At 41.3% G+C, this 22088-nt stretch overlaps 1 protein-coding gene across 7 annotated transcripts in view; it reads right to left on the reverse strand.

The window, feature by feature from the left end:
• kifap3a (kinesin-associated protein 3a) overlaps positions 1-22088 on the reverse strand; it is a 206669-nt gene that overhangs the window by 81257 nt on the left and 103324 nt on the right. For all 7 annotated transcript variants that reach the window (XR_009795737.1, XR_009795738.1, XR_009795739.1 and 4 more), the window contains one exon: positions 12763-12871. Coding sequence is in view for 4 of the 7 variants with exons in the window: in XM_061825097.1 (XP_061681081.1) it covers positions 12763-12871 (109 nt within the window). In the remaining 3 variants the exon portion in view is untranslated. The remainder of the gene's footprint in view (positions 1-12762; positions 12872-22088) is intronic.

Here is a 22088-nt window from a genome sequence, read left to right on the forward strand (position 1 = left end):
AAAGAAAGCTCCAGGAGATGGGCGTCGATGGAAAAAGCTGAGGTGCTGAGGCGACTGTTAACGGGACAAGCCGAAAGGAAAATAAGAAGACAACAGTCATGACATTTGAAATTTTTGAGCCGAAATTGTCAGAAAGTTCATCAACTGTCTCAGCATTCACAGTCTGTGCCACAGTCACAATCTCCATGAAGTTAGTGGCAGTACTTTCATTTATGTACCTTTTACAGAAAGAGGATGTCTGATCTTTTAGAAGAATCTGTCATTCGAAAACTACACAAAAATGGTCAGAAATACCCATATCCTTAATGTCAATCGATTAGAATTTCAACATCCTTAGTGCTGACTAGGTCAAAGATGTGACCTTGAGTGAGTTGCAATCTTAATATGTTGAGATGTCATATGTGCAGAATGGCAAACGTTCTTGGATGTTTTTTTTTTTCCATGTTATTGTCAGCATGAATGTTAAAGTCCCTTGTCATGACAAAATGGTTGTACTTCGTACAAATAACTGACAGCTGTTCTGAAGAATCCTCCATCAACTTTCGATTGTATCTTGGAGGTCAAATTATTAAAACAACTTTTGGGACACTTTTGACTAAAAAACACATTAAAAAGAGCTAAAATTACCCAGTATAATTTCTATACACTGAAATAATTTAAAAATAACAGCAATACCACCACCCTTTTTCCCCCTCTTCGACACTTGTTCATAAAATGACAATTTGCTGGTGTTGCCTTATTTAAAATGCTATAATATCTATTTTCTGTTAACCACGCTTCATTGACTAACAAAAGGTCCAGATCACAGGTTGCAATTTTGTCATTAATCAACACTGATTTGCTACCCAGGGACCTGATATTAAAAAGAGCTAGTCTTACATTGATAGCTGGAGACAATGGTTTGATAGATTCACATTTTATCCTCACTAAGTGGTTCTGTTTTTTTGTGCCACATCTCTTTGACTGGGCGGCATCGTGGATCAGCTGGTAAAGTGTTGGCCTCACAGTTCTGAGGTCCTGGGTTCAATCCTGGACCCGCCTGTGTGGAGTTTGCATGTTCTCCCCGTGCCTCCGTGGGTTTCCTCCTACATCCAAAAGCATGCAACATTAATTGGATACCCTAAATTGCACCTAGGTGTGTCTCCATCTTCCCTGGGATTGGCTGGCAACCAGTTCTGGGTGTACCCTGCCTCCTGCCCGTTGACAGCTGGGATAGGCTCCAGCACAACACCGACCCTCGTGAGGATAAATGGCAAAGAAAATGGATGGATGGATGGATGGATGGGTCTCTTTGACCAACTTTCTGTCCCTTGTAATTCCAGGGAAGAAAAATGTCTGCTCTCCATAGGGGTCTGTGTTATTCTGCAAAAGACATGGCAAATATCAGATTTATAGATACGACCCTTCTTCTGGTGGAGGAGGGGCAAGGAGGATGGGAGGCTGATATTGGCGTGGTATGGGCTGGACTCCAATATTGACAATGCCAGTCACTCACATTTGAAAAATGTACGGGTGTTGCCAGTCATGTTAGCAGATAAAGTTGCGGGTATGATTAGGGATGGAATCTCAACACCTTAAAATAACTTCTGGATTAACATAACTGTAAATTAAAAATAAGAAGAACATGATATAAAACAGTATTTAAAATTTTTCATCAATAAAAATTCTTGATCTGACAAACTATCTGAAGAAAAGTTAAATGCACTGGCCTGTCAAGGAATAAACATTAACGGTCTATACCCGCAATGTTTTGAAGATGCTGAAAGTTTAGTTTAACAATGGCAACAAGATAGTGATACATTGTAACAAACATTCCTGTCAGCAATTGTGATGTATTGTTGGGGTGGTGGTGGTGGTTGTGTGTGTGTGTGTGGGGGGGGGGGGGTCACGCATCGCGGTACTCCCGTAAATAGAGGAGGCATGCGCTCGACGTATTGGCCACACGTGAATCAAGCGACGAGGTTTAGGAACTTTTTTTATACGCTGTCACACTGCCTCACGATCGACGCAGAGAGCACCTCTGGTGTAACTGAATTTTCTTTGACATGGCTCATGATGTTGATGACTTTCAACGTAAATGGGCTTGCAGTACGTGAAGCAGCTCTGAATATGCGCTTTCAGGCCCAACTTCCGTACATGCTCAGAACGGTTAACTTGCATTTCCTGTTTCCAGGTGAATACTGGTTGTTTTGGAGTAGGCTTGTTTAGTTAACAACATTTATGAAATAAACATGTAAATTAATGTCATTACTACACAAAATAAGCGACATCTTTCAATATCTATTGTTTCTACTCGTAACAAATTTAACGTGATGATTTAACGCGTGATTTTTCGTGCTCGACTGTGCAGATTTGCAAGCACGGAGGCGCGCGCGATTGTGAGTGATTGCAATTGTCTTCATCCTATCCATCAGACCTAACATTGCATTGACGCTGGGAGAGGGGGCCCCAACATCTACTGCAGATTGTTTGGTTGTCTTAGTCGTAGAGGGGAAATTCTGAGGTGTGGATTGCTCCAATGGGGCAGGAGGAGATGTGGAAGATTTAAAATGCTGGCACATTCTATTTGTCATTTGTACCTCTGATTGTTTGGATGACCCAAATGAGTCTGTCTGGACCTTGTCTTGCCTTGTCTCTCGTACCTCCGATTGATAACACCTTCTGGGTGGGCCCACTGCTGTTCGTTGATGACGTTCAGCAGGAGAAAGAGCACAGCGTTAGCATCCATTGTGATGTAAACATCCGTGATGATAGTTAATTTCCTCGAGAGAGTTTGTAGTCAATGTCCGGTGAACCGTGCACAGTACAGCAATCACTGTGATTTGACAGGCGCGTATACGCCTGCATGCCACTGCACTTGCAAATCTCCACAGTCGAGGACAAAAAAATAAAAAAAAATAAATAAATAAATCACACGAATCAAATTTGTTACAAGTAGAAATACATAGATATTGAAAGACGTCATTTGTTTTGTGTAGTCTTGACCAATGCTCCCTCTAAACTGCGCCACTGTGCACTTGTCGCAGTTTCGGCGCACATGAAAACCGATCCAGCACAGTGAACCACTGCCTGACGTCTTTTATAGATATATATATATATATTTTTTTTTTTTAAACAGGTAAGCACACGGTCTCCAATGAGCTATTGCTCAACCTACTTCTACTTCCTAGTTTACCTGACACCGCCCCCATCTACTCTTAAAGGGGTAAACCCATAATTACAAACAGAACACAGACCGCAACTTTATATCTGCAGGCATGACTGGTGGACCACACCCGTAACTTTATATCTCCGGGCATGACTGATCACACCTGTACATTTTTCAAATGTGAGTGACTGGTGTACAGTGTCTCTCTCAATAATCACACTGTTGGTGTACCAATCATCATGTACGTACACACAGAGCCCCCCCCCCCACCACATCTTTTACCGAAGTCCTTAGTCCAATTCCAGCGGCCTGCTAGCTGGAATCTAGAATTGTGAATGTTTGCGTGAAGCCGGGTCTCCATTATAATGAGGATGCAGCAGTTACGAACATATTGATTTTCCACAAGCTGTAATTCCGGCTCGTCCATTTTGTTGACGATGGATCTGGCATTGGGGCATTGGTGAGATGCAGGCTTGGAAGAGTAGATTTGTGTGAGTTGTTCTTGAGGAGAGGGCTGGACTAACGGCCCCGCTTTTCCTTCCTCTCCCTCCTCTGCTGAACCAACAACAAGCCACGGCAAGTACTACGGTCTCGCCAGCTTGTCTGAAGTGTTGTCTTTGCGGTGAAAGTGACTTCAACAGCTATATTGTGTCAATACCCAAAGTCCAAAAGTTCCTGGCGGGAGTAGCAGTGTGGTGATGAGGTGTACGTGGTCAAAGTGCCCAAAAAAAACCCTAGACAAAATAATCACTGATAGGGAGAGCCATAACCCACTGCATCCATGTGCACGCCACCATCATCATGACCTCTTGTGTAGAACTCTCTCAACAGCTCCTGTGGCAGGCCGTGCTTCCCTGGAAACACATCAACTGCTGGCCTTTCATTGGAGGAGTTGATATTAGTCTTCAATTTCCGGTGCTGAGAGACTGTAACTTCCAGGAACTTGAAGTTCTTGATGGTTGACAAGACAGTTGGACAGCTTGAGGGGACAGCTGACAAAGGATGCCTTCTGAAGTCCACAATCACCTTAACAGTCTTTGATGCGTTCAGCTCCAGGTTGTGTCGGACGCACCACAGCTCCAGCCTCTCCACTTCCTGCTGATACGCAGAATTGTCACTGTCATTGATGAGGCCGATTACTGTTGTATCATCTGCGAACTCCAGGAGTTTCACACCCAGGTGCGGTGAGATACAATCGTTCGTGCAGAGAGATAAGAGCAGCAGGGAGAGGACACAACCTTGCGGTGCACAAGTCATGATGTGTGTGAACGAGGTGGTGTCCTCCAGCTCACCAAATCCTCACCTGCTGTGACCTGCCCATCAGAAAGCTGTAAATCCACTGACAAATGGCACGCAAGACATTGAGCTGGAGAAACTTGCCCTGCAACCATGGCATCCCAGCCAAGGGATGATGGTGTAGAACGCAGAGTTGAAGTCTACCAACAGGATCCTTGCATAGGTCTGCACGCCATCGAGGTGTTCTAGGATGAAGTGCAGTACCATCTTGAAGTGGCATCAGCAGATCTATTTGCTCAGTAAGCAAACTGCAGGGGGTGCAGAAGGGGATTTGTGATGCTCTTGATTTGGTCCAGCACAAGGTGTTCTAAGGACTTCATGACCACAGACGTCAAGGCAAAAGGCCTGTCGTCATTTGGACTCAAGAATGTATGTTTCTTAGGGACCAGGAGTATTCAGGAAGGTACTTTGCACAGTTCCAGAGATCTGTTGAAGATCTCTCTGAAGACTGGAACGAGCTGCTCTGGCCAGACTTTGAGGCAGGAATGGGGAAAAAAGGTTGCTTTGTCTTTTGTTGTTTGAAGGTGCGTCTCATATCCTGTTCGTGGATGGGCAACGCAAAAGTCAGAGGTGTGATGACAGTTGGTGGTGCGCCTGGGTGGGTGTGGGGTGTGAAAGTGTGCTTTCATAATCTGCAGGAAATGCTGTTCAAGTGGTTGGCTCATCTACTACTGTTACTGGTCTCAGTTTGGGGGGGGAATCATTTCTTGAAATTGGTTAACGATTGGAATGCATCCCACACTGATTCATTCGTTAGGGCTGAACAGTTTTTTCCAACTATTTCCTTTTTTGTCCGCTTGTGAATTTCTTTTGTCAGTTGGTTTCTAGTATGATTGTAATGGGCCTGATTACGGATGAATTTTCAAAGACACTCTAGTCTGTGAACTCTAAACACCTTTGGTGGTTAACAGAAAGTAGCTTTAATAGCATTTTAAATGAGGCAACATCAACAAATTTTAATTTTATGAACAAGTGTCCAACAGGAAAAAAAGGTGGTGGTATTGCTGTAATTTTTAAATCATTATTTCAATATAAGGAAATTATACTGGGTGATTTTAGCTCTTTTGAATATCTATATTTTTTAGTTAATGGTGACTGAAATATTATTTTAATCATTTATATACCTCCAAGATATAATGGAAAATTTATGGAGGATTTTTCAGAACTGCTGTCAGTTATTTGTATTGAATACAACTATTTTATGTTATACCAGGGGACTTCAACATTCATGTTGACAATATGGGAAAAACATCCAAAGAACTTTCTGCAATACCAGACACATTTGACCTCTCTCAACATATTAAGAGTTGAACTCACACTCAACGTCTCATCTTAGACCTGGTTATCTCTAAGGATGTTGAAATTCTATCGATTGATATTAAGGACATGGCCATTTCTGAACATTTTTGTGTATTTTTTGAATCAGAGATTATTCCAAAAGTTCAGACAACCTCTATCTCTATTAGGAAAAGGTACATAGATGAGAGTAAATGCCATGAATACTGTCACTCCTGTTAAAACCAAGACCATCCTGAGGCGACTTAGAACACTGTGGAGGAGCACAATGATGGTCAAAGATCTAAATCATAGTGTAGGAAAGCAGAACACAGGTGGAGAAAAACTAAAGTCCAAAATTGACTATAACCTCTACAGACAGTGTCTTTGTAATTTTAACTAAGAGTTAGTCAGAGCTAGACAACACCTTTCTGAAATAATCAGTAAGAATCTCAACAATACTTGTGCTCTGTTTTCTGTGGTTGACAAGCTCACAACACCTCCCCCACCGAATCAGATAGAGACAGAACTCGTAACAGCTGACAGATGAAATGAGTTTGCCTATTTTAGTAAAAAAATACAATCCATCAGGTCAAATCTCAGCACAAATCAGAAAAAAAGACAAAATGATTTGACATCTGAAGCTACCCAGAGAAAACTCTATTAACGTGTCAGAATTTGATACAGTTGAGCAAAAAACTATAGAGAAAACTGTTTAGCAGTTGAAAGGATAAACAATCTGTCTCGATTCAATACCATGTGACTTTTTCAAAGCTATTGTGAAGTCAATGCTACCTGATTTGCAGCAAATAATAAATTACTCACTTCATTCTGGTGAGTTTCCCAAAGCTCCTAAAGGTGCTGCTGTTAAGCCTCTTCTAAAAAACAGAGCACTGGACGATTGCATGTTAGCAAGCTATTGACCACATTTCAAATTTCCCCATTCACAGCCAAGATTTTTGAGAAATGAATACTGACTCAGGAAAGGTATCAATTTTGGTCTTCTTTAATCTCAGCGCGACTTTTGAAACGGTAAATTGTAATATACTGCTGAACAAGTTGGAAACGTGGGTAGGACTAAATGGAATGGTCCTTAAATGGTCCTACCTGGAGGAAAGGAGCTACAGTTGTATCTCGGTTTTCAAACGTCTTGGTTTTCGTACAAATCGGTTTTCGAACGAAAATTTAGAGATTTTTTTTGCTTTGGTTTTTGAACGAAAATCGGTATTCGAAGATCCCGACCAGCTGACCCACGACGATTTGTTGTGCTTTCGAATGCACCTCCGAAAAAAACGGAAAAGACGTATCACTTGCGGCGCAACCAGTTGACTCACACACTCCTTTGCTTGCAGACGTTTCCTAATACTGTAGTGACTTATTTTCTTCAAATTGAGCAACATTAACCCCCAATCATGGCTTCAAAGAAGGCAAATAGATCTGCTGATGCTGAAAAAAGGAAAGTGGTGCGTAAAACTGTAGACTTCAAGAAGGATTTGATAGCCAAGCATGAATCTGGTGTGGATGTTTCTGAGCTATTAAAGAAGTATGGCATGGCGTAATCGACGATCAGCACCATCCTGAAACACAACGATGCCCTCAAACCAAGTGATGTTGCTCAAGGAGCAACCGTGTTGACCAACCAGAGGCCACAGATCTTGGAGGAAGTCGAAAAGTTGCTTCTTATTTTCGTGAACGTGTAGCAGTTAGCTTGGCGAGGAAGGGAGGAGATGTCGTCTGATGAGGCTGAAGGCAGGAAGGATGTCTCAAGTGCAGACATTAAAAAGCTATCTGCGCGAAATGGAATGACATCCATAATTTTGTAGAACTTCATCACCTGAAAAAAGCTGAATGTTGCAGTGCACTGCAAAATTTTAAAGATGTTATGAACCACTTCAGAAAAGTGCTTAAAACACGGCAGAAACAAACAGCTTCGTTCTTTGTGAAAAAGGGGCGAGTCACCCCACCGAAGACATCTGAAACTGTTGTTTTGCATTGCTGTTTTTCTTTTGTTCGATTAACCCAACCTCTAGCTGCAAGTAAAATTTTGTTTACGTTACATACTGCCACTGTCTAAATCAGATAAATAGCTGGATGAGCCAAAATTTTATTCAACTAAATCACAACCAAACAGACTATTGTTTTTGCCAATAAAGAAAAGAGAATTACTGTTAGTAAACACCTTGAAACTCTATCTTTGAAAAACAAAGAACAAGTCAAAAACCCTGGTGTTCTGATTGATTCAGACCTTACTTTCAACAATCTAATCAAATCAATCACAAAAACTTCCTTCTCCCATCTGAAGAACATTTTAAAGTGAAAGCTTGTATCTCAAGTAGACCTGACTACTGTAGGTCTTCTGACTGGATTCCCAAAAAGATTAGGAAACAGCTGCAGCTCATTCAGAATGCTGCAGCTCGCGTTCTGACCAAAACAAAACAGTCAGAGCATATAACTCCAATCCTAAAGTCCTTGCACTGGCTTCCAGTCATCTTTAGAATAGATTTTAAAGTTCTGCCACTGGTCTAAAAATCACTAAATGATTTAGGTCCTGAAGACATGAAAGAAATGCTTATGGAATACAAACCCAGTAGAGCTCTGAGATTGATTGACTCAGGTCAAATAGTGGAGCAAAGAGTCCAAAGCAAACAGGGTGATGCAAGATTTAGCTATTATGCTGCACAAACATGGAATAAGTTGCCAAAAGAGGTGAGGTCAGTCCCAAGTGTCTTCTTCTTTTCCTTTCGGCTTGTCCCGTTAGGGGTCGCCACAGCGTGCCATCTTTTTCCATCTTAGCCTATCTACTGCATCTTCCTCTCGAACCCCAACTGCCCTCATGTCTTCCCTCACCATATCCATCAACCTTCTCTTTGATCTTCCTCTCGCGCGTTTGTCTGGCAGCTCCATCCTCAGCACCCTTCTACCAATATACTCACTCTCTCGCCTCTGAACATGTCCAAACCATCGAAGTCTGCTCTCTTGAATCTTGTCTCCAAAATATCCAACTTTGGCTGTCCCTCGAATGAACTTATTTCTAATCCTATTCAACCTGATCACTCCGAGCGAGAACCTCAACATTTTTATTTGTGCTAGCTCCAGTTCTGGTTCCTGTTGTTTCTTCAGTGCCCCCGTCTTGAATCCGTACATCATGGCCGGCCTCACCACCGTTTCATAAACTGTGCCCTTCGTCCGAGCAGAAACTCTTCTGTCACATAACACACCAGACACCTTCCACCAGCTGTTCCAACCTGCTTGGACACGTTTCTTCACTTCCTTACCACACTCACCATTGCTCTGAATTGTTGACCCTAAATATTTGAAGTCGTCCACCCGTGCTAGCTCTTCTCCCTGTAGCCTCACTCTTCCCCCTCCACCTTTCCCATTCACGCACATATATTGTGTTTTACTTCAGCTAATCTTCATTCCTCTCCTTTCCAGTGCATGTCTCAATATTTCTAACTGTTCCTATGGATGCTCCCTGCTTTCACTGCATATCACAATATCATCTGCGAACATCAAGGTCCAAGGGGATTCCAGTCTAACCTCATCTTTCAGCCTATCCATTACCACTGCAAACAGGAAGGGGCTAAGAGTTGATCCTTGATGCAGTCCCAGCTCCACCTTAAATTCTTCTGTCACACCTAAGACACACCTCACCATTGTTCTGCTGCCATCATACATGTCCTGAACTTTTTTAACATACTTATCTGCCACACCAGACTGACGCATGCACTACCACAGTTCCTCTCTTGGTACTCTGTCATAGGCTTTCTCTAGATCCACAAAGACACAATGTAGCTCCTTCCGACCTTCTCTGTACTTTCCACTAGCATCCTCAAGGCAAATAATGCATCTGTAGTACTCTTTCTAGGCGTGAAACCATACTGTTGCGTGGACATACGTACTTCTGTCCTGATTCACGTCTCCACGACTCTTTCCCATAACTTCATTGTGTGGCTCATCAACTTTATTCCTCTATAGTTCCCACAGCTCTGAACATCACCTTTGTTCTTAAAAACGGGATCTAGTACACTTTTCCTCCATTCTTCTTTTTGCCCGCTAGTGTGTGTGTTTCTTTCGGCTTGTCCCTTTCGGGGTCGCCACAGCGTGTCATCTCAGATGAACGCATATATATATTTGGCACAATTTTTACGCCGGATGCCCTTCCTGACGTAACCCTTCTCAGGGAGTGGAGGCCTCAGTGGGATACGAACCCACAACCCTTGGTTTACCAAACCAGTGCTCTAACCACTAAGCTATGGGGCCTCATGAAGTAAACATACACCACAGACTGTGTTGAATAAGTTGGTCAAAAACTCCACAGCCATCTCTCCAAATTGCTTCCATACCCCCACCGGTATGTCATCGGGACCAACTGCCTTTCCAATTTTCATCCTTTGTAGTGCCTTTCTAACTTCCCCCTTACTAATCATTGCCACTTCTTGGTCCTTCACACTTGCCTCTTCACTCTTCCTTCTCTCTCATTTTCTTCATTCATCAACTTCTCAAAGTATTCTTTCCATCTATTTAACACACTACTGGCACCAGTCAACACATTTTCATCTCTATCTTTAATCACCCTTACCTTCTGCACATCCTTCCTTTCTATATCCTTTTGTCTGGCCAACTTGTAGGTCCTTTTCCCCTTCTTTCGTGTCCAACCTGGTGTACATGTCGTCATGTGCCTCTTATTTATCCTTCGCCAACTCTATCTGTGCCCTACGTCGCATCTCAATGTATTCCTTTCACCTCTCCTCAGTCCTCTTAGTGTTTCACTTTGCTAATTCCTTTCTTTGTATGACCTCCTGTATTTTTGGGTTCCACCATCAAGTCTCCTTCTCCCCTTTCCAACCAGAAGACACACCAAGTACTCTCCTGTCTGTCTCTCTGATCACCTTGGCTGTAGTTGTCCAGTCTTCAGGGAGCTTCTACTCTCCAGAGAGCCTGTCTCACCTCTTTCCGAAAGGCCGCACAACCTTTCTCAGCTTCCACCACATGGTTGTCTGTTCAACCTTTGGCTTCTTAATCTTTCTACCCACCACCAGGGTCATCCTACACACCACCATCCTATGCTGTTGAGCTACACTCTCCCCTACCACTACTTTACAGTCAGTAACCTCCTTCAGATTACATCTTCTGCACAAAATATAATCCACCTGCATGCTTCTACCTCCGCTCTTGTAGGTCACTATATGTTCCTGCCTCTTCTGGAAATAAGGGTTCAGTACAGCCATCTCCATCCTTTTTGCAAAGTCTACCATCATCTGTCCCTCAAAGTTCCTCTCTTGGATGCCGTACTTACCCATCACTTCTTCATCGCCCCTGTTTCCTTCACCAATATGTCCATTACAATCTGCACCAATCACAACTCTCTCGCTGTCTGGGATGCTCAGAACTACTTCATCTAGTTCCTTCCAGAATTTCTCTTTCAACTCTAGGTCACATCCTACCTGTGGGGCATAGCTGCTAACCACATTATACATCACATCATAACTAAAAGAACAAGACCCTGCATACAAGCAGCCGAAATGAGTTTCTGATACAGGGTGCTCAGCCTGTCACTGAGTGATAGATTGAGAAGCTTGGTTATCCGGGAGGGGCTCAGAGTAGAGCCGCTGCTCTTCCACATTGAAAGGAACTTGATGAGGTGGCTCGGGGGTCTGGTTAGGACGGCTCCTGGGCACATCCCTGGTGAGGTGTTCTGGGCATGAACCACCAGGAGGAAACCCCAGGAGATGACCCATGACATGCTGAAGAGACTATGTCTCCCGGCTGACCTTGGAATGCCTCAGATTACCCTTGGAAGAGCTGGATGAAATAGATGTGGAGAGGCTGCTTAATGTACTGGCCCAAGACCCAACCTTGGGCAAGCGGCAGAAGACGGATGGATGGATATTATAGATTATGGTACAATGTCACTTGTTCAAAATACCTTTGAAGCTCTGAAAATATTGGTAAAATGCATCAAATGATTGTAGTTCTTTTATATATTTTTTAAAAATCTTCCTTAACCAGTGTAGTTTTTAATACCGTATTTTTGCGACCATAAGGTGCACTGTATTGAAAGGCGCAGTCTCAGTTTTGGGTGTTATTTCTGTATTCAACACACAGACAAGCCGCACCATATTATTGGGTACAGGTATGGTAAAACATACTGACTGAAAACATACTGTGGCGCTCACAGGGTAGTAAGGAACAGTTGCACTTTTACTTTGTGAACAGAAGAACAAGTTTATATTCCCCCACACAAATCACACCTGTAGGCAAGTCATGAGTCATCGTGTCATGCACAATCATCCTGTATTGTCCTGTCCTATATTGCGACTAAAATGATCACGCCACAGAAAACAGAATAGAGTCACAATAAGTGCAAAAGTAATTGACACAAAACATACACTTTACACGGTATTTACATCCTTTGTACCGCAACGCATGCTGTGAGTGCAACAATAATGTCGCGATGCAGGGTGGCTGGAGGCACTCCCTGGATGCTTTCCCTACTAAATATTTTCTAAAGAAATTCTATAGAAACACAGTCAGAGCCATCAACTCTTTGAACTAAAACCATTGAATATAACAGCAGTGTAATATTATGCAACTGCACTTTTGTATGCTCTTCTTGGTTTTAATAATCTTGCCAAAGCCTGTAGAGGGAGAATAAGACTAAAAAATACACTTTATGCAATTATTTATTCATTTGATCACTAGATGTGCCTTGATGTACATATTTTATCCATCATTTTTAACTACGATGTTCTTCTATTTTTATTCTATTTTATTCAGGCATGAACCTTCTGGAGAAGCACTCATCATTTCGTTGTATGCATCATATAATAAAAGTCTTTTGATTTGATTTGATATTTACATACTCACATATGTCGCGCCGCATTATAAAGTGCCCCGTCCATTTTGGAGAAAAATTAAGACTTAAGTGTGCCTTATGGTGTGAAAATGCATTTTTTTTTTTTTTTTTAAGTGTGGTGGTGTAGAACTTGAAAATGTTGAAATACTTCTAAATGAGAATATTTACACTTGTGATGTCATACCTTGACACATGAGTTGGGCATTGAGCTTATTAGCAGCCAAGTTGATACACAGTGAGATGAGTTCAAAATCCATCTTCTGTTCACCAGAGTCATAAATCATCTTCATGAGCTGTATATCACAAATAAAAGGGAAATCATTATTTAGAAGTAACATGTGTAATTTTGTATGTTAGAATGTGAATCCCTGCTAAACATTGATGAGACAAACACAGAACCAGATGCATAATTACTTTGTTCTTTAAATGGGATGGAATGCAGCCACTTCAGGGGGCAAACTGCCGGGCGGTCCCAAGGCCGGATAAATACAAGGGGCTGGATAAATACAAGGGGTTGCCTAAGGAACACTATCAGTCTTCAAACTTTGACAAAAAAACATCAGTATACATTCAGACTTCCATACTGGATTGGTCATGGCCCGGGTTCACAACATCCGTTACCGGCACTCTTAACCTACAGGGGATCGGTGGAAATTCAATTAGTATGGGTCGAAGACAAAGGAGAAGTGGATAGTGAGTTCTGAGGCAGAAAGAAAAGAGGAAAGCGCAGAGCCTAGAAATGAATCTGGGTTCTTTAAATGTTGGAACAATGACAGGAAGCTCGGGAGCTGGATGATACGATTAGGAAGAAGGTAGATACTGTAGTTTGTGTATCCTAGAAAGGTCGAGAGGCAGGAAGGCGAGAAGTTTCAGGGCAGAGTTAAATTATTTTTAGATGTAGATGAAATGAAAGGCCAAAGGGATTTTAAAGGAAGAGAGCAAAAAGTGTCTTTGAGGGGAAAATCAAGTTAGGAGGATCCCAGTAAGAGAATAAGTCATGATTGGTGCAAATTGTAATGGGACATGTAGGTGAGAGAATTCAGGGCTGATGAAGAAGTAACGTAAGTTTGGCATCCAGGAACTTGGAGGGACTGATGCAAGATTTATGAAAAGGATGGAAATGGCTGTAGTGAACAATTTATTCCAGAAGAGGCAAGGTTATAAAGTGACCTATAAGGCTGGAGGTAAAAGCATGCAGATGGATTTTATTTGTGCAGATGTAATCTGAAGGAGGGTACTGACTGTCAGGTAGTGGTAGGGGCAAGGGTAGGTCAACAGCGTATGATGGTGGTGTGTAAAATGACTTTGAGATAGATTAAGAAGACAAAGGCATTGTAAAGGACCATCTAGCACATAGGTGGGCAACTACGGCTTGCGGGCCACATCCGGCCCGTCAGTCTTTTTAATCTGGCCCGCCTAAGATTGGTAGAGAATTAAGGTCTGATGTGAATGATTGCATTCATTCAATTTTCACTTGTAATGACTGGCATTTCAACACTGGGTGGCACAGTAGGTGTGGTGTCTGGATAGAGCTGCGGGAGCCATTTTCAGTTATCAGTGTTTTTCTACTGGTCAGATCACAATCCATCTATAACAATGTTGAAGAAAAGAAAAGTTGACTGTAAGTGCCGGGTGTTTAAGAAAGAATGGATGCCTAAATGCTTTTTTACTGAAGTTCGGTCCAAGGCTGTATAATTATTTACCAATAAACTGCTGCAGTTTTGAAAGAATACAACATCAGCCGTCACTTTTCTAATCAGCATGCTAATTACGCCAGCAACCTTTCAACACAAGAACGTACGGCTACCGCTGATAGGTTGGTAGCTATCAGGCTCAGCAAAACACCTTAATTTGAGCATCTTCCATCCAAGAAGACAAGTTGTATACTGGCATTCAAACTACCAAAAGCCAGAAAGCCTTTCTCCGAAGGTAAGTTTCTTCAAGAACGCATGATAGAGACAGCAAGCAGTTTATGTCCTGAGAGCAAGAACAAATTTGAAAAAAATATCTTATCACACAAGTCAGTGACTCGCCAGATTGAAGTACTTGACGAACACTTAAGGGGTATGGAAAGTCTTCAAAGCACTTTTTGCTTATATTATACCGTTTTTTATGCTGAATTCAAATCTGAAATCAGATATCAAGGAAACATAGTTTTCAATTATCACCAAAAATTGATTGCACATTGCTGAATTCGCTGGAACCCGAGCATACAGCGGAAAATCCTGAGAAGAGTCGTGACTTCACAACGTTAAAGGGCACACAATTGCTATGACTAAGGATTGCGTTACACTAGACTTGCGCACAATAGTGGAGAATGCAAGATGCAATAAATGGAATGCAACAAACTGGCAAATCCCAGTGACAAAACTCCAACTTAAATGGCTGGCCTAATTACAGTCAAAAGAAGAGCAGCTGTGTGGCAGATGTCAGAGGTGGTGTGGGCCTGAGCAGTGGCTCACGTCAGTGGCCAGGCCATGCCCATGACAGAAAAGGAAGATTCAGAAGATGCTTCCTGCAACATCTGTAATTAAATGTAGAAAAGTATGGTTCAAAGTTTATAAAATGAGAAAAAAAATGTATAGATAAAGTACAGGTTTATTTCAATCAATTTCATGGTGACCAAATTATTTTTGATTGGGTGAAAACAGGTCACCTTGAGAGCACAATTAATTTCAATCAGCCCTTCCTTTGTACTTTGGATGAGGTGTCAAAGCAGCATATGTTGAAAAAAATCTCCATATGACAATGTGGTAAAGAATTTAAGTCACTGATCTAATTCAAAGTATTACAAATACTCTTTTCTCCCACATGAATCCACATAATGCTGGTAACTGTTGCTGTTTATGCTTACTCAACAACCAAGTTTCCCAAGGAAGTATGCAATCAAATTTGCGAGTAAGAGAATATACATTAGTTAGCACTTGTAACTGTGTGACTAGTATGTAATACTGTTTGTTTTATTACTACGTAGTATTTTATTAAAATTAAAACTCTGCACACATCAGAACATAAGCTTGCTTTTTTGTTTACATTTTGCAAAGCTGTCATTAAGGGTCTAATCTAGAAGAAATGTATTGTAATTGTCTATCATACAAATGTAGCTAAAATTTAATTCAAAAAATATTTTAAAAATTCTTAATGCAACAGAAATGAAATAAATTAGCGTCAAAGTCAGTCTCAAGATTTTGTTTGAAATGTCACAGATTCGGCAACTTCCGTAACTCCTCGGAATGTGATGTCACATCACGACAACGTTTAGCCAGAGAGTGAAAAAGCTAGCAAAGATGGTGAGGAAGTGTGTTGTATACAGCTGTTCTGCGTCAAACGCTGACGGAGTCAGCCTAGATGAATGGGTTAAAGATGAACAAGATAGCCATGTTATGGACCAGGTTTGTAAAGACAAAGCGGGCACATTGGACTTACAAATCAAAATGGACATTAATATGTTGCAAGCATTTCACGGAGGACTGGTTTGAAAACCCGGTACAACGTTCACTTGGTTTCGGTAGCAAGTACGTACGTGTTCAATTGTTTAGTATGGACAAGTATCTACCTCGTTTTAAATGTAACTACAATACTGAGACTGATATATATGTCAGATAATATCCGTATCCATGTGATGTTTAGGAGGTGATTTGGACACTATATAAAGTTAGTATACTGTTGACGCTGAGGTCTTCCTGAAATTCGACTACGGCAGTGTGTGCTCTCAAGTGATAGGTGCATTATTTAAAATACGGGGTAAATGCATGTAAATAACGCGAAGAATGGCCTATAAACATGATCTTTAAACCCAGAACGATAACGGAGGTTTTGATTTTTGTTTTACGCTGACTCAGTCGGTAGCACATCAACAACAACAAACAACTCACTGTTGTGTAAAAGCAGCATCAGACATTTAAACGTGTTTGAATTAGGTCATTTCGTCAACAAGGTGTACGTAGATTTCTTGAGGCACCTCCACCAGTATGTGTTTTGGGTGCGAAGTTCCACATCAACTTCGTCTGGTCTCGACGAATCCTGTCCTTGTTTTGCATTCGTCAACTTAGGTTCGAACATATATTCAATTACAATCAATTACACCTGCATGGGATGTTTTTCAAACATGGGAAGAATAAGAAAAATCCTCCTTTTCAGTTCCTATCTCTTCCACAGACAATTCCATAAAAACGTCTTCATCACTGCTGTCTATCTCCTCGAGATCCCACTCACAGCGTGTATGATTGTTTGTGTAGGAAGCCATTGTGTTTACTGGGGTTGTCTTTGTGCGACGTCACATGGAAGCAGCTTCAATAGAGCCCCGGTTTGAAACTGACAGAGGCATTGGGATTACATAGAAAATGTGCACTTTGGCGCTAATTTATATAATTTCTGTTGTGTTGAGACTTTTTAAAACATTTGTTTATGACAAATTAGGTACATTTGTGTGATAGACAAATAAAATACATTTCCTCTTGATTAGACCTTTAAATTGTTAAACAATAAAAGGTTTGTATAAAATATCATCCTGTTTTTCTTCTTGAGAATGGTTAAATGGTTTGCTGTAATAAAACAATTTTCACCAAGAACGACACACATTACTTTCATTCAACCATGTCAACACAGTTGAAAGTGAATAAAAGATGATCAACATACCGATACAACCTGTCTCTTAACAAAAGCTCTTCGCAGTTTTAGCACTTTCTATATATGTGTGTGGGGGTGGGAGGCTATTCTGACCTTTTCGGACCAGGTCCAGGTTCAGGGGCTGATCCAAGTACGCGTTTGGACCCTTCAGGAACACCGATCTGTTCCGGTGTCAGAACTGGCTATATGGTAGGCACTGATCCCAGTTTTAGCATTTTTTTAACATTTAAAATCCATCTGAGACACGAGTCCACGAGTAAAAGTCCGGCGTGAAATGTTCACAGCATATGAAAGACTGCTGACTGGCTTTGGTGAAATTAGCTCTCTTTGTTTGCACAAACTTGACCCACTGGCTTCTGAGGCTTGGGTCTTTGGAAAAATAATGAAAACTGTGACCAGAATAACTCGAATTGCAACAAAACTGAACCACACACTTCTTCACCATTGCTAGAGATTGATTTTGGCTTACAATCACTGAGGAATTCTTGAAAGGAATGGGTTTGTTCTTAGGTGTTAAAAAGCGGTGTGCAAGCGAAAAAGCTATTAGACAAACACGACACAAAAAGCCAAACTTAAAATAGGTATTGTTATCAAAAGTACAAATAATATTAATCACTAAGATGAAAATAACAGTCGTGAAAAGTGAGCTTGGAGCAGCTAATAAAAGCCCAAAGTTGCGTCAGTCTGACTCGATACAATGCACATCACAGTGGTGGCCATATTTCTCTGTGACGTCATGTGCAGGAATCACAGTGGAGCCCTGCCATTGAAAACACGTGGCAAATGCAATGGCACATGAACGAGAGGGATTTTCTGATTTTGCTGACGCTCCTTCAGAGACTGAAGCTCTTTTTGAGGAAGAAAACATCTCAGAAATGGGTGAAGCGCGGCCATTTTACCAGTTCGTTTCCTGCCACATTTAGACGATATGTGCACCACTTCCCCACCGACACAAGACTCCAATTCGACAGACGAGTGGGCAGACGAGTTAGTTATTTAGTTATTCATTTTTTATTCTTTTTATTTTCCTTTCTTACATAATTTACTACTCACATGCTTTAAGTTATTATGACGTAGATCTTTTGTTACGTTCTGAGAGAAAGACTCCTTTACGTCATCGGACGTGGATGTCTGGAATGGCCAAAAGTACTCAGACGCCACACTGTCTTCTGCCTTTCGTCTTTTGGACATTTCCGGTACATTTGCCTATTTCGAACATTCCCTGGAAATAACATTTGCCTATTTGGAACATTCGTTCGACTTTGGGGACTATACGCAGTTTGGCTAGTTAGCTCGTGTTACAGTGAAGAAAATAAATATTTGAACACCCTGCTATATTGCAAGTTCTCCCACTTAGAAATCATGGGAGGGTCTAAAATTTTCATCGTAGGTGCATGTCCACTGCGAGAGAGATAATCCAAAAAGAAAAATCCAGAAATCATAATGCGTGATTTTTTTAACGATTTGTGTGATACAGCTGCAAATATGTACTGTATTTGAACACCTGAGAAAACCAATGTTAATATTTGGTACAGTAGCCTTTGTTTGCAATTACAGAAGTCAAACGTTTCCTGTAGTTGTTCACCAGGTTTGCACACACTGCAGGAGGGATTTTGGCCCACTCCTCCACACAGATCTTCTCTAGGCCAGACAGGTTTTTAGGCTGTCGATGAGAATTACAGAGTTTCAGCTCCCGCCAAAGATTTTCTTTTGGGTTTAGGTCTGGAGACTGGCAAGGCTACGCCAGAAACTTGATATGCTTCTTTCAGAGCCACTCCTTGGTTTTCCTGGCTGTGCGCTTCGGGTCATTGTCATATTGAAAGACCCAGTCACTCCTCATCTTCAATGCTCAGCTTCAATGCTTCAATGCTGAGGGAAAGAGGTTGTTCCCCAAAATCTCACAATACATAGCCGAGGTCATCCTCTCCTTAATACAGTGCAGTCGTTCTGTTCCCATGTGCAGAAAAACACCTCCAAAGCATGATGCTACCACTCCCATTCGTCACAGTGGGGATGGTGTTCTTGGGATGGAACTAATCATTCGTCTTCCTCTAAACACGGTTAGTGGAATTATGACCAAAAAGTTCCATTTTGATCTCATCGAACCGCAAAACCTTCTTCCCATGACTCTGCTGTACCATCCAAATGGTCATTGACAAACTTGAGACGGGCCTTGACATGTGCTGGTTTGGACAGGGGAACCTTCTGTGCCATGCATGATTTCTAACCATGACATCTTAGTGTATTACCAACAGTCACCTTGGAAACGGTGGTCCCAGCTCTTTTCAGGTCATTGACCATGTCCTGTCGTGTAGTCCTGGGCTGATTCCTCACCTTTCTAAGGATCACTGAGACCCCACGAGGTGATATTTTGCATGGGACTCCACTCTGATTGAGATTGACCGTCATGTTCAGCTTCTTCCATTTTCTAATGATTGGACCTTTTTTTACTAAGCTGCTTGGCAATTTCTCTATAGCCCTTTCCAGCCGTGTTGAGTTGTACAATTTTGTCTTTAGTGTCTTTGGACAGCTCATTGGTCTTGGCAATGTTACAAGTGTGAGTCTGACTGATTGTATGGGGTGGACAGGTGTCTTTATGCAGCTAACAACCTCACACAGGTACATCTGATTCAAGATAATACATGAAGTGGAGGTGCACTTTTAAAGGCGGACTAACAAGTCTTTGAGGGTCAGAATTCTAGCTGATAAGATAGGTGTTCAAATACTTATTTGCAGCTGTATCACACAAAAAAAAACCATACATTGTGATTTCTGGATTTTTCTTTTTAGATTATCTCTCTCACAGTGGACATGCTACGATGAAAATTTCAGACCCCTCCATGATTTCTAAGTGAGAGAACTTGCAATATAGCAGGGTGTTAAAATACTTATTTTCTTCACTGTACACACTACTAAACTGTCTTTGTACTTCTATTTTGTTATTGTTTTGTGTTGTATTGCATTGTCTGTGATTAAATTGTCTTAAAAGCAGTACAAGTAATTTGTTATGTTTTGCCTGTTTTACCAAGGGGATTTATTCTAAATTCACACGTAACATATGCAATAAACAGACAAATCAGCCCCTCTCCAACTATTTTTTTTAATTGCTCTACACACACCTGTCATTTGGAACCCACAAAGATCTTGTCCTTTGCACCTGTGAAATAAATTTTTCACAACGAATCGAGTCTTTTGAAAACGTGTGAAGAGTGAATCCATCCTTCCGAGTATTCGAGCAAAATCCAGCAACACAATGAACCGGCATTTTGGCTAACACACAGAAAAAACAGCTAATTTCCCACTTGTACAAGAGGTAAATACACTCGAATCTACAGCTGTAGGTGTCTGCAAAATACACCACTTCCGGCTTCTTCAACCAAACACAAATCGACAAATTTTTCATGGCGAAAGATGGAAAAAAAAAAATTAAAAAAAAAGAAAAATCGATATACATCAACATTCTGATGTGCTGTGAACAAACTTCCAATTCCAACATTCCAATTCCAATCTGACTGATTTTTTTTTTTTTGGTAAACATACTAATTTTCATGTTTTTTGTGTCAGCGGCACTTTAAAAAAAAAGCTGAGTCATTTACAATGTATTCTTTGGCACTGGACGAAAGCAATCATATAAAGGACACCCCTGAGCTTTTAATTTTTATCAGAGGGATTACTGAGACTTTCAAGATAATGGAGGAGTTTGTGCATATGGAATCCCTGAAAGGAAAAATACGTGGAGAGGATTTATTTAACAGCGTATCAGCGGTCACACAGAAATACAAGTTACCTTGGAGTACACTTCGCAACGTTACCACGGATGGATCATCAAATCTGACAGGAAAAAAAACGTTTGGATGCTCAAGAGAATTCCGGACAAGGTGAAAGAGGACAACCCTGAGCAGGAGATTTTTCTACACTGCACAATTCACCAAGAAGCACTGTGTAAATCTGTGTTGCAGCCTGACCATGTAGTTAAGCGAGTTGTGAATCTTGTTAACTTTGTTTGAGCAAGGGGACTTCACCATCATCAGTCTATTCATTTTCTTGAAGAAACTAACGCTGACCACACGGACTTACTTTACCATTCCAATGTATGCTGTTTAAGAGCAGTGTTGTTGATCACCCATTTCAGCCTGTGCATCAAAGTCTGCTGGTAATTCTGTTGTGGCAATTCTCAGAACAGATCTGAGGTGTTCATCACTCATCTAAGATTTATGGAGTGCATTGTTGGTGTTCATCACACTAAAAGTCTGTTCACAAACATGCAGAGCCAAACATCACCAGCATCCTCTGTGCCATCTTCTGGATGTTTGGAAATTTGGCTGCACTTAATGAAGCAAAAAAACTCCTCCAGTTTCTGGGAGTTGAACTCGTCCTTTAACACTGTTTCACATTGGAAATTAATCAGTTCCAACTGCAACTTCTTTGCCACGGTTTCTGGGTCCTGTGAGAAGGGACATGAAATCAGCTGAAGTGCCCTGTCAATTTTTCCAAAATCACAAAATCGACAGCAGAATACCTCATGCAGGTCATCCAGTTATCCTCTACATTTGACATGTCGCGGGGCCTATTTAAAGGGAGCCACTTTGGGGAAAATGAGGACATGACTTGTCTAACATTTGCTTTGAAAATAAAACGAGCTTGGTTTTGAAGGTTCTGACGTTTGCTTACATTCCATGAACAAACTGGTTTTCCCCCTTGTAGTTTAACATTCAGTATGTTCATGTGTGTCAGTATGCCCACAGTAAAAGCTAAATTACAAAGCCAATCTGTGTCATTCAGCTCAGAAAAATTGTCAGTATTCTCAAGTAGCTCCAAAAAAGAAGTAATTTCCTATTTCAGCTCGCACACACATTGACATACATTTCTTAAACTTAACCA

The sequence above is a fragment of the Syngnathoides biaculeatus genome, chromosome 7, assembly GCF_019802595.1.
Source record: "Syngnathoides biaculeatus isolate LvHL_M chromosome 7, ASM1980259v1, whole genome shotgun sequence".
In the NCBI taxonomy this organism is placed as follows: domain Eukaryota; kingdom Metazoa; phylum Chordata; class Actinopteri; order Syngnathiformes; family Syngnathidae; genus Syngnathoides; species Syngnathoides biaculeatus.